At 44.1% G+C, this 13,586-nt stretch overlaps 1 protein-coding gene across 1 annotated transcript in view; it reads right to left on the bottom strand.

Annotated features, from left to right (window-relative positions):
- The window catches only part of LOC308365559 (uncharacterized protein), a gene marked incomplete at both ends in the record, with an annotated part of 52,756 nt that overhangs the window by 20,929 nt on the left and 18,241 nt on the right, over positions 1-13,586 (bottom strand). Inside the window, one exon of the mRNA XM_080839027.1 lies at positions 11,035-12,265. Within this exon, the coding sequence (XP_080695153.1) occupies positions 11,035-12,265 (1,231 nt within the window). The remainder of the gene's footprint in view (positions 1-11,034; positions 12,266-13,586) is intronic.

Genomic DNA, 13,586 nt, shown 5'->3' on the forward strand with positions numbered 1-13,586 from the left:
GGAGAGGGTAGAGGGGATAAAGAGGGGTCCAGTGTGGGGGAGGGTAGAGGGGTCCAGTGTGGGGGAGGGTAGAGGGGTCCAGTGTGGGGGAGGGTAGAGGGGTCCAGTGTGGGGGAGGTTAGAGGGGTCCAGTGTGGGGGAGGGTAGAGGGGTCCAGTGTGGGGGAGGGTAGAGGGGTCCAGTGTGGGGGAGGGTAGAGGGGTCCAGTGTGGGTGAGGGTAGAGGGTTCCAGTGTGGGGGAGGGTAGAGGGGTCCAGTGTGGGGGAGGGTAGAGGGGTCCAGTGTGGGGGAGGGTAGAGGGGTCCAGTGTGGGGGAGGGTAGAGGGGTCCAGTGTGGGGGAGGGTAGAGGGGTCCAGTGTGGGGGAGGGTAGAGGGGTCCAGTGTGGGGGAGGGTAGAGGGGTCCAGTGTGGGGGAGGGTAGAGGGGTCCAGTGTGGGAGTGGGTAGAGGGGTCCAGTGTGGGGGACGGTAGAGGGGTTGTCACGTAGGTTCTGCTTCGTGACGCACAATGATTGACACGGCCAAGGAATCACTTCAGTTTTGTGTGGTATTTTATTTGTCCGCAGCCAAAGTGTAACAAAACAAAACGTTTACACACAAAAACGTATCTCACTTTATCAAAAAAAAACTCCTCAACAAAAATACACAGGGCAATGTTGCCTTCTACACTATAATTCCACAGTCTTTGATTTAACAAGTTTAACAACCTTGTCTCCACCTTGACATGTGTCTCCTACACTCTCCTCGTACCTCTCTTCAGCGGGCTAGATATACCAGTTGTTCCCACCCACTAGAAGAGCCCAACTATTTACATTCACACTTAACATTCCATAGATCATACATTTCATCAAGAACTTCAAGTCCTACGGTAACAATAGATATCATAATCAACAATACAACACATTACATTGCAAAATCCATACATATTTAATTGGCACATAATACATCTTAATTGGGAGAAACCAACGCAATTCCTGCACGAGCCCGAGCTCATGCCCGAGGCTGGCACTACAAAGCCACCCCAGCTTCCTCAGTTCGGGTCCTTTAAACCGGCAACCAGGGAGTCAGAATCAGAAGTCCTCCGGCAAACAATAAGTCCCCATGGAACCTGCAGCTCTCACGTGAACTGAACAAAGATAGGGAGGGGGATAGACTTATCAGACAGATAAGATTGTTTCACGTGTTAGTTGTCAGCCACATGACATAAATTCTTGTAAATCAGCTGGTTGCTGAGGTCTTACACAGGTGTGTCCACTGGCAATTAAACATCCATTGGGAATACGCACACATGGCCTAACCCTAGGCACACATGGCCTGATTTCTTGTGAATGTTTCAAGCTGGTTTCATTACAAAGATAGAACAGCTGATAAAGAGTAGGCCCTTTGCTCTGATATGGAGTTACTGACTAAAAGCACAGTCCCTGTTTCATTGCTGATCAGGAGTATTACTTTATGTGGTACTGCAAACGTCTGTAACATTAGCCATACATGATGCTCCCTGAATACAAACATTTCACTGAAGCATACAGAGTCAGTGTGGGAGAGGGTAGAGGGGTCCAGTGTGGGAGAGGGTAGAGGGGTCCAGTGTGGGGGAGGGTAGAGGGGTCCAGTGTGGGAGAGGATAGAGGGGTCCAGTGTGGGGGAGGGTAGAGGGGATAAAGAGGGGTCCAGTGTGGGAGAGGATAGAGGGGTCCAGTGTGGGGGAGGGTAGAGGGGTCCAGTGTGGGGGAGGGTAGAGGGGTCCAGTGTGGGGGAGGGTAGAGGGGTCCAGTGTGGGAGAGGATAGAGGGGTCCAGTGTGGGGGAGGGTAGAGGGGTCCAGTGTGGGAGAGGATAGAGGGGTCCAGTGTGGGGGAGGGTAGAGGGGATAAAGAGGGGTCCAGTGTGGGAGAGGATAGAGGGGTCCAGTGTGGGGGAGGGTAGAGGGGTCCAGTGTGGGAGAGGGTAGAGGGGTCCAGTGTGGGGGAGGGTAGAGGGGTCCAGTGTGGGTGAGGGTAGAGGGGTCCAGTGTGGGGGAGGGTAGAGGGGTCCAGTGTGGGAGAGGGTAGAGGGGTCCAGTGTGGGGGAGGGTAGAGGGGTCCAGTGTGGGGAGGGTAGAGGGGTCCAGTGTGGGGGAGGGTAGAGGGGTCCAGTGTGGGGGAGGGTAGAGGGGTCCAGTGTGGGGGAGGGGAGGGAGGGGAGAGGGGTCCAGTGTGGGGGAGGGTAGGGAGGGGAGAGGGGTCCAGTGTGGGACAGGGTAGGGAGCCTTGTAACCCTTGTTCTCACAGAATCCCTTGAGACGGGGGTTCTACCACCAACAATGGATCAGGCTTGCATTTCACTGTTAGCTAAGGATGGAAAGGACCCAATGGACTGTGCTTCGTACAGACCCATCTCACTGTTAAACAATGATGTGAAGATTTTAGCAAAGGTGTTGGCAAGAAGGCTTGAGGATGTCCTCCCCTCTGTTATATCCCCTGACCAGACTGGGTTTATAAAGAATCGACAGTCATTCTTTAATATTCGTTGTCTTTTAAACATTTTATATTCCCCTTCAGAATCTGTTCCAGAATGCATTATCTCTATGGATGCAGAAAAAGCATTTGATAGGGTAGAATGGGATTACCTCTTTACTGTTTTAGAGAAATTTGGTTTTGGCCCAGTTTTCATCTCCTGGATAAGACTGCTGTACAGCGCACCCTCTGCATCAGTCCTTACTAATAGTCAGTACTCCACTCCATTCTCATTACACTGTGGCACCCGACAGGGCTGCCCTATCAGTCCTCTACTCTTTGCCCTTGCTATTGAACCACTAGCAATAGCACTTTGCGATTCCAGCCAAATCACGGGTGTGGTGCGGCGGGAACTGAGCACAGGGTATCTTTATTTGCCGATGACCTCTTGCTTTATATTTCTAATCCAGATGTCATAACCTGCTGCTATGTCCTTGCTTAATACCTTTAGCCAACTCTCTGGATACAAATTGAACTTGCACAAGAGCGAACTTTTCCCTATTAATCATCAGGCATCACAACTACGCTTAAATGTACCTTTCAAGATTGCTAGGAATAATTTTACATACCTAGGGGTTAATGTTACACGCTCTTTCAATCACCTCTTCCAGGCTAATTTTGCTAAATTGTTAGAACAAACTAAACAAGACCTCTCAAAATGGTCTCCACTGAACATGACTCTCATTGGCCGGGTCAACTCAATCAAAATGACCATTCTTCCGAAGTATTTCTATCTGTTCCAGTGCATACCTGTCTTTATTCCTCTTTCGTTTTTCAAATCTTTAGATTCCATTATCTCATCACTCATTTGGAACGGCAAACAGCCTAGACTGCGTAAGGCTTTTCTCTAAAGACCAAAAGAACAGGGTGGCATGGCTCGTCCCAACTTTAAATACTACTACTGGGCAGCCAACCTACGGTGCATGTTATACTGGTGGCGTTACCATCTCAACCTTGAATGTCCATCTTGGGTTTCCATGGAAAATAGTGCTTGTAGGCAGACCTCTTTGTCAGCATATTTGGGTGCTGCTCTTCCTGGGATTACTCGTACGCCTACAACCAACCCAGTGGTAACCTCTCTTAGGGTGTGGCTTCAGTTCAGGAAGACATTTGGCTTTCAGAGAGTGTCCCTACTAAGCCCCATAGCATTGAACCATCTATTTGTTCCATCGATACAAGATAAGACATTTATGGCATGGCATGAACAAGGACTACACTGTTTTAAAGACCTATTTATAGATAAGACTTTTGCGAAGTTTTTTTGAGCAGTTGTCAAGACAGTATGACTTGCCAAAAACTAATTTTTTCAGATTTCTTGAGGTGAGGCATTTTGTGCAGTGTCAAGTACTAAACTTCCCATCTATGCCACCTGTGAACCCTTTGGATGCCTTTCTCTCTGTTGACCCATTTGCTAGGGGATCTATTTCAAGATTGTACAAATTAATGTCGGGTCTGGACTCTCCACCTTTGGCTGCAGTCCGGGCAGCCTGGGAGCAGGACTTAGGTCTATGCCTTCCAGATAGTAGCTGGGAATCATTTCTTAGACAGGTACATGGATCCTCTATGTGTGCACGCCACTCCCTGATACAGTTTAAGGTTGTGCATCGTGTCCATCTGTCTAAGGTAAAACTTTCTAAAATATACCCAAATATTTCTCCCAAATGCGATAAATGTAAAAGTGCAGATGCCTTCCTAATTCATACGTACTGGTCCTGCCCCTCTCTAGAACATTTCTGGTGTTCAGTGTTTGAGACTATCTCTGGAATTCCAAACCACAAGATTGACCCTGACCCTCTTGTGGCACTGTTTGGGCTTACCCCGGAGGGACTGCAACTACCTGTAGCAAAACGTAAGACACTGGCCTTTGCTTCACTTTTGGCACGCCGTTCCATCTTGTTGAAATGGAAAGAAGCTGCCCCACCCAAAACACACCCACTGGGTCAAAGATATACTGTCTTTTCTCTCATTGGAGAAAATTAGATATAGTCTCAGAGGATCAGTGAATGCATTCTATAAGATCTGGAGCCCTTTTCTTGACAGTTTCAGCACCTCAGACATAACTGAGGACTAGTCCTCTATAATTGATGGTTTACCTTACTGAGCACTGTGGCTTTTCTGATTTTGAACACGTTAGAGTTAAAGTTTGGTCAGGTTTTTTTTTCTTTTTTTTTCTTTTCTTTTTTCCTGTATTATTTATATGTGTGTTAGTTTTGTTTGGGGTGGGGGGATGGATGGAGGGAGATGGGAGGTGGGAGGTGGTGGGATTTAAATTGTATACTGTATACATGCCTTGTTTGCAATGTGATGAGAAAACAATAAAAAGACCATTGATAAAAAAAATAAAAACTGCCAAGAATATATTTTTGTCAGAGGCTTGTGTTTTATCCCCACACGATCATCCCAGTAATCACAACCTGTCCCCCTTTTTCACTACAGGCAAGTAGGCAAGGTTAGCTAACCAACTTTAACCTTAGCTAACTGGATATCTGTGTAGTTTGCAGTGTTGTTCTTACCTGTTAATGCTTCATGAAATTTGACGTGGAGACTTGGATAACAACAGTACTTTCACCACGGGGAGCTATTAGGTGCACTGCACTGTTATGTTCTTCCGACTGAGGCTAAAATAGTGTCGATATTTCCAGCCAAGGAAAGCATTTTTTGAACTCAAGGTCATCCTAGGGACAGGGGCGGTTTTAGCAAATTGGAGGCCCTGGGCAAAGAACAATATTGAGCCCCCCCCCCCACACACACACACACACTTAATGAACAATGTTAAGTGAAACTGAAATAGTTCACTTTAACAACTAAACAATTGGTTTTGAGTGCAGTGTTATAGTAGTGTAACTTTTTGATTACCTTATAAAATAATATAACTTGTTACTTTTTATTAATTCTTTACACGTCAAAAGAATGTTTTCAACTGAAGGTTCTGAATTTGTACAGGTCCTGTTTAATTATTTCAATTCTCTCTCTATCTGTTAATTTGTAATGCCATAATGCTTCACTGATCACTGTATGCCGTTGCTGTTACTCACATTGGTGACGTCAATGCTCTCGTTATCATCCAGCTGTGCTTGAGCAGTGATGATTCAATTCAATTCAATTTTATTTATATAGCGCCATAACAATACAATTGCCTCTAGGCGCTTTACAGAGCCACACTGCCATGATGACCATAGCAGTATCATGCGCGTCGTCAGTACAGGTGCCACTGTCCGGGATATGGGCAGCTGTGGCATAGACATCTACGGCTATAAGCTGTGGTACATGATGGCTCCCCGTTTGTAGGAGCAAGGCAGACAGGGTACGTTGGTGCTAGTAACTGTTTGCCTGCTACTGATAGCAGCACTAGCTAAACTTGGCTCAGCAGCACTTGAAACATTATCAGATGAATTTGAAACTTTATCAGACATTTCTTCCACTTTACACAGATTCATTCTTGATTGGAAATAATGTGTTAGCTTAGGTGATTTCTCCCTGAACTTCTCAGGTGTTGTAAAGTGTGCTTGTGGATGATAGTGGTAGAATGTTCCTATTCGTAAAGTTTTGTAAATGTATTTGAAATGTGTATCCCTGGTAATAATAATCATCTAATTGCATCTTCTTTTTCTGTAACTTCACAGGAATACAGTTACCTTTTTTTTGTATCCTAATTACGTGACGCCGTTCTATATACCCAACACAAAGATGCCCCCTCACACACACACACACGGTAATTCTGTAAAATACTTTTATTGCAGTTTAGTAAAGTTGTGGTTCCTGTAAACAGACACAATAAGGTACAGCATCAACTACACACTCTTAGGCCAGACACAGGAAAGAGCTAAACACACACACACACACACACACACACACACACACACAACACTACACACTCTTAGGCCAGACACAGGAAAGAGCTGAACCTAGACCATTCCTTATTAATTCACTGACTCTCACACAGGTGAACGTACGCGCACACACACACAAGTGCATTAAGAGGCTTTACATTGAAAGCTTAATAGTTTTACACACACACACACACACACGAACAGAAGCAAACTTTACTCCAGGAAAAAGAAAAGATCTCCCTCTGTGTGTGTGTGTGTGTGTGGGGGGGGGGGGGTATGTGTGTGGGTTTATTTCTTGGTCAGGTCAGTGGGGTGTTAAGAGCAATCTCATAGCCCTTTCAGTCCTGTGTGTGTGTGTGTGTGTGTGAGAGAGTGTGTTTTGAACACTTGAGCTTGAACTAGTGCTGCGTTTCCACTGTCACATCAGGGCCTTGGTCGTGCCTGCCTGGGGCTAGTGCCCAAGGGCTTTTGGCCTACAGATTACCCTTTGGCCAAGCAGGGCTAACTAGTGCTTGAGGCGCGTCAAGGTAGTCAGCAAAGAGAGGTTCAGCGCCAAAACAAGATAACTAGTCCCTATCAATTAACCTACACTACTTAAACACCTTAACAGATGATACAAACTGGATAATTGTTGGAGCAGGTCAGCCCATGAAATCAGGGCTCTGATTAATATGTGTGCTTATACATGTACCATTGGTCAGGCAGTGTCTCTGGTTTCATGATGAATGAGGCTGATGAAATAGTAGCAACCAGGGGGGGGGAGAGAGGGGTGGAGGAAGAGAATGACCTCCATGGAGTGAAGAGTGTAAGATAAATTCAGTTCAGTACAGTTTTATTTGTGAAATGAATACCATGCAATACAATTGTCTCTCTGTGACCAGAGTTCAGAAAGAACAGGCAGTTACTTGCTTGAGGCCAGAAGTAGGCAGCCCATATGCAACATTGTATTCTCGAGCTGGGCCTGAGGCGAGATAAGACGGGTCAGCATGCATGAGAGACAGAGGATCTGAGATTTCACACAGAATTTATGTGTTATTGTTGAGGACAGAATGTTCCCAGATAGAGCATGTAATTAGGATCAGGGAAAAGGGTAAGAAGTCAGAAATGTTAATGCTTCATTTAATTTGACGTGGAGTCCTTGGATAACGACAGTACTTTCACTGCAGGGAGGCATAAGGTGCACTGCACTGTTATGTTCTCCCCGCTTTTATGTTTGAAGACAAAATAGTGTCGATATTATCAGTCAAGGAAAGCGTTTTTTGAACTGGAGGTCATCATTGGGACTTGTAAGTTTCTCCGTTGTCTTCTCGTGAGGTGCTGTAAAGTGCGCATGTGGATGATAGTGATAAAGTTAATTATTGAAGTGTTGTAAAACTATTTGAAATGTGTATTCCGGGTAATAATCCCAATTTTTGGTAAAAGTATCTGTAATCTAATGACATATTCTTTTTCTATAACTGCACCGTAATACAGTTACCTTTTTTGTATCCTAATAACACAACGCCGTTCCATATACCCAACGCGAAGGTGGCCCCTTACACACACACACACACTGTAATTCTGTAATTCTATCAAATGACTGGGAACAGAGAGACAGATTCAGGGATCAGGGACTTTTATTGCAGTTTAGTAAAGTTGTGGTTCCTGTTAACAGGCACAATAAAGTACAGCATCAACTACACACTCAGGCCAGACACAGGAAAGAGCTGAACACACACACAACACTACACACTCTTAGGCCAGACATAGGAAATAGCTGAACACACACACACACACACACACAACACTACACACTCTTAGGCCAGACATAGGAAATAGCTGAACACACACACAACACTACACACTCTTAGGCCAGACATAGGAAAGAGCTGAACACACACACACACACACACAACACTACACACTCTTAGGCCAGACATAGGAAATAGCTGAACACACACACAACACTACACACTCTTAGGCCAGACATAGGAAAGAGCTGAACACACACACACACACACAACACTACACACTCTTAGGCCAGACACAGGAAAGAGCGGAACACGCACACACACACAAACAAAAACACACACTCTTAGGCCAGACACAGGAAAGAGGACATTTCCTTAAATGACTTACAATGCTCTCACCCTTAAACCAGACCAAAAAAAATGCTCCCACCCTTAATGAATCTGAAAGTTTTCCAATATGAGGTACCTTTGGAACTTAAAGCAGCAGTGGGGTTTTCCAACATGCTAACTGGCGTGTTTTGGTGATGTTGTTATTGATGCCGATATGGATATAGTTATGTGTGATTGTGTTTATATAGATTTACTTGTGTGTGTGTCTGTGTGTAAATATCAGCACTGGTGCTAAGGTTCCTCTTCACTGTTCTAGAGTAAGTATCAGCACTGGTGCTAAGGTTCATCTCCACTGTTCTAGAGTAAGTATCAGCACTGGTGCTAAGGTTCATCTCCACTGTTCTAGAGTAAATATCAGCACTGGTGCTAAGGTTCATCTCCACTGTTCTAGAGTCAGTATCAGCACTGGTGCTAAGGTTCCTCTTCACTGTTCTAGAGTAAGTATCAGCACTGGTGCTAAGGTTCCTCTCCACTGTTCTAGAGTAAGTATCAGCACTGGTGCTAAGGTTAATCTCCACTGTTCTAGAGTAAGTATCAGCACTGGTGCTAAGGTTCATCTCCACTGTTCTAGAGTAAATATCAGCACTGGTGCTAAGGTTCATCTCCACTGTTCTAGAGTCAGTATCAGCACTGGTGCTAAGGTTCCTCTTCACTGTTCTAGAGTAAGTATCAGCACTGGTGCTAAGGTTCCTCTCCACTGTTCTAGAGTTAGTATCAGCACTGGTGCTAAGGTTCCTCTCCACTGTTCTAGAGTAAGTATCAGCACTGGTGCTAAGGTTCCTCTCCACTGTTCTAGAGTTAGTATCAGCACTGGTGCTAAGGCTCCTTTTCACTGTTCTATGAATTGTGCTGCATAAATAAACTTGCCTTTCCTTGCCAAATGTTCCTCTTTAGTTCAACAACATTTTATTACTGTCCTAGAAGATAACATTTCAGCACTGGACCCTATTCAGTGTTTGAGTGTATATATCAGCGCTGGTTTGAGTGTGTTACGTCCGTGAACATTTTCTGTGCATACCATCCTGTGTTTCATGTTCAGCAAGTGGCTTAATTGCTGCTTCCTTATTGGTTGAGCGATCGGAGCCAGTCCCTTAAAAGGCGCTTTGTGACGTCACCCAGGAGCTCACTCTTGGAAAAGCACCTTTGTTGTTTTGGCTGCCACCACCACCAGCAGCACTCTGTGGCCTAGTCCGTTACAGACATTCCACCAGAGCGTCCGAGTGAGGCCCAGGATTCTTTGAGGCCTATTTCTGGAGGCCTGTTTGTGTCTTTGCTACTTAAAAAAAAAAAAAAAAAAAAAAAAGTGTTGTTTTGTTGTCTCCCGGTTTTTCCCTTATTCAATATATTTTTGATTTAGCTTCAAGATAATAAAATCTTTATTTTTGCCCTATCCGACGTTGTCTACCAGTTTCCTTATTGTCTCAAATTTCCTTTTGTTTACGTTGCCTGACCCTTGAATATATTAAACAATGAATGCAGATGGGTTCTTCCATCAATCAAACAAAGAGAAAAAAACATCAAAGCTCAATTACACAGTTGTTTAAGGCCATAAGTCCATGCGTCATTCAGTCCGCGCCTTTCTCTCTCAACGCACTCAACTGAGTGCACAAATCCCAATCACTTCAGTCCGTGTTGTTGATACATTTAAACTAACATTTCATTTTAACAGAAAAAAGCAAAACATACAATTTTACTGTGGACGAAACATTTCAATAAACATATAAACATTTCCAACAATACTTTTAATTCCCCTTCCCGTATCAAAACACAAACACAACATAAACATCATCATCAATAACATGTAATAAATATAAAACCTGAGTGAAAATACACTTTAATATGTACAAATATGTACAGTTTATGTACTGTAAAACAGTAGGTAATAATTATGTCCAACAAAAACTTCATTCATCAATAAGTTCTAGTTCCAGCAATCAGTTGCTGTAGCTTCTTAAGTTCTCTGAGAACGGTTTGCATCAAGGCTAGAGATTACATTATTGAACAAAAAACATTGTATTTGTACATCAGTATTTAGGAGATACTGTTTCTTTCCATCAGAGTATCAGTTAACATACACATTTAACAGTTATTAAAAGTGAAGGGATACTCTGCAGAGCCCACTAGTAAATTGACAAAACTATAGTGAGGGGTTTTCAGGAGTAGAAGGCTTGTCTTCCCCTTCACTTCTACTATGCAGATCTTGCTCTCTACTCTCAGTGATCTGTGATCTTTCTCTTCCCTTTCAGTTCTACCATGCAGATCTTGCTCTCTATCCTCAGTGATCTGTGATCTTTTAATGGTTGTGTGTTTCTGGAAAGGCCATAAGGACTAACATCTCTAACACACTAGATATTACTAATGATGTAATGCTCAAGCCATCCTGATGAGTTGCTACTGATTAACGCAGGAACTCCTACTATGGCCCTTTGAAATCTGACCCCTACCCTCCTCCATCTCTCAACTCTGAAGTGATCTCTGATGGTCAGTCTCCTCCACCAAACGACTGAGTTTATGTACAGTCTCCAACAGTGCCTCCATCTCTCTGTTCTTCCCCTCCATCTCACTGTTCTTCTCCTCCATCTGTCTGTTGAACTTTCTCTCCATCTCTCTATTCTTCTCCTCCATCTCCCTGTCCTTCTCCTTAATCTTTCTGTTCTTCTCCTCCATCTGTCTGTTGAACTCTCCCTCCATCTTCTCCTTGGTGATGCTGATGTTTCTCTGTAGTTCAGGCAGGATGATCTTCATGAGGTTTCTCTCTACTTCAGTCCTGGCCTCTATCTCATAGCTCTCTCTCATCTCCTCCATCTCCTGTCTGTGTCTCTCCTCCATCTCTCTCCTCTCCCTTTCTCTCTTTTCTCTCACTCTGATCAGCTTTCTCTCCATCTCCTCTCTCTGTGTAATCTCTCTCTTTAACTCTCTCTCCATCTCCTTCTTCTTCTCCTCATCCCTCTCTTCTTTCATCTTTTTCTCCAGCTCTGTTGTTCTTTCATCCAATGTTCTAATTTCTCCTTCATGCTGCTGAATCTCTCCCTCCATCTTCTTCATAGACTCCTGCATATGTTTATCAAGTTCCTCTCTTCTCTCTCTCTCCTCCATCAATTTCCTCCGCTCCACCTCTCGTTCTTTCTGTATCCTTCTTTCTATCTCTCTGAGCTGTTTCTCTGCCTCCTGGTAGGTCTCACTGCTGTAGAATCTCTCTCTGTTTCCTGACACCATCTCTTCTATCTTCTCTAGCAGCTGTGTGATCTTAGTGTCGTCATGCCTGTCCTTAACGTTGAGAAGGTGACACCTGTTCCCACATTTCTCTACCAGCTGCTGGAGCTCCTGGCTCCCTGTCTGGAGCAACTCCTCCACACCCCTCTCTCTCAGCCCCTCAGCATGGATGAAGAGGATCAGTGTGTGTCCCCAACAGCCCTCCCCAAACATATCCTCCATTTTCTCCAGCATCCTCATCTCCTCTCCTTCAGACAGCTCCACTGGAATCACCAGGAGGAAGGCGTGAGGTCCTGGGGCAGACAGACGGACACAAAGCCCCACATCCTGTCTCAGGTCCTTCTCAGAGAGTCCACTGCAGAACCAGTCTGGAGTTTCCACCACGGTCACCCGTCTCCCAGCCACCTCCCCCTGTCTGCTCTCACTGTGCTGGGTCTCTGTGGATGTGTGTGTGAGTGTGTGTGTGCTGGCCTGCCTCCCAAACTCCTCTGTGCCCAGGATGGTGTTTCCTGCTGCCCTCTTCCCAGCTGTGCTCCCCCCCAGCAGCACCAGCCTCAGCTCAGACACAGCAGGAGACACTGGGAGCGCTGGACCAGGACTCTCTCCTCCCACTGCAACACACACAATCACAGTAAACCATCACACACAGCTGTTATTAACTAACCCAGGTAAACCAATCACAACAAGCAAACTAAGTCTCAATCATTTGTTATTGAGCCAAACATTGATTCTTTCAGCCTTTGCAACCAACTGTCTGTTTGCCATGCCTACTACTAACTAATAACTAAGCAGCTTCCTAAACTAGTTTTGGCTATAGATAGATAGGCCGACTGCGATGCTTCATTAAATATTCAGGTAACGCTTCCTTTTACAGTCCCCTAATAACCAAGTAATTACCAGGTAAATACCTGGTAATAAGATGTATTAACTAGGTAATAACCATTTAATTAAATACAATTACCAGGTAATTACCAAGTACATACCAGGTTATTACCAGGTAATTACCCAGTGTTTAAAAGATATTTTCCTGACTACTACCAGGCATTTACCCAATAATTACCTGGTAGATACGCAGTAATTGTATATTGTAGATTTTAAACCCGGTAGTTAAAAATATTTACCTTTTATTTATCTGGTAAATACCAACAAGTTACCTGGTATTTACCCTTTCATTACTTGGTAGATATCCTGCTATTGCATATTGTAGACTATAAACCCACTGAATGTGTCTATATGTGACTTTGTTAGGGTGATAATAACATAGCTATTTACCTGGTAATTACCAGGTATATACTGAAAATGATCACACACTTACCTGCTAACTACCACTTATTTACGTGGTAGTTACCTAATATTTACCTGGTAAATACCACTTATTTACGTGGTATTTACCTGCTAACTACCACTTATTTACATGGTAGTTGCCTGATATTTACCTGGTAAATACCAACTAGTTATCTAGTATTTACTAAAAATATACTGAAAACTACCAGGTATTTATCCAGGAATTATAGATGATGTATTACCAGCCAACCTGTGTTGTAAGTGACAGTGAGGGTATAACTTCCAACTATTTACAAAGTAATTACTTTCTAATTACCCAGTAGTTACAATTTACATTATCAGGTAAAACCTTGTGAATTACCCTGTAAGGAAGGTGGAACTGTACTGTAAAAGGAAGCGTGGCTTGTTTCAATGATATTACCATGTCATTTCCTGGTAACTATAGATTATAATCCTCTACCACCCATCAGGGTGTGTAGTTTTGAACATGGAACCTGGCAAGCACTCCCATATCTCCATGATAATTATCAGGTAAATATCGGGGTGATATCAGAGTTTCACAGTGTCGTTACCCTGTAAGGAAGGTGGAACTGTACTGTAAAAGGAAGCGTGGCTTGTTTCAATGATATTACCATGTCATTTCCTGGT

The sequence above is a fragment of the Sprattus sprattus genome, assembly GCF_963457725.1.
Source record: "Sprattus sprattus genome assembly, chromosome: 5".
Lineage (NCBI taxonomy): Eukaryota > Metazoa > Chordata > Actinopteri > Clupeiformes > Clupeidae > Sprattus > Sprattus sprattus.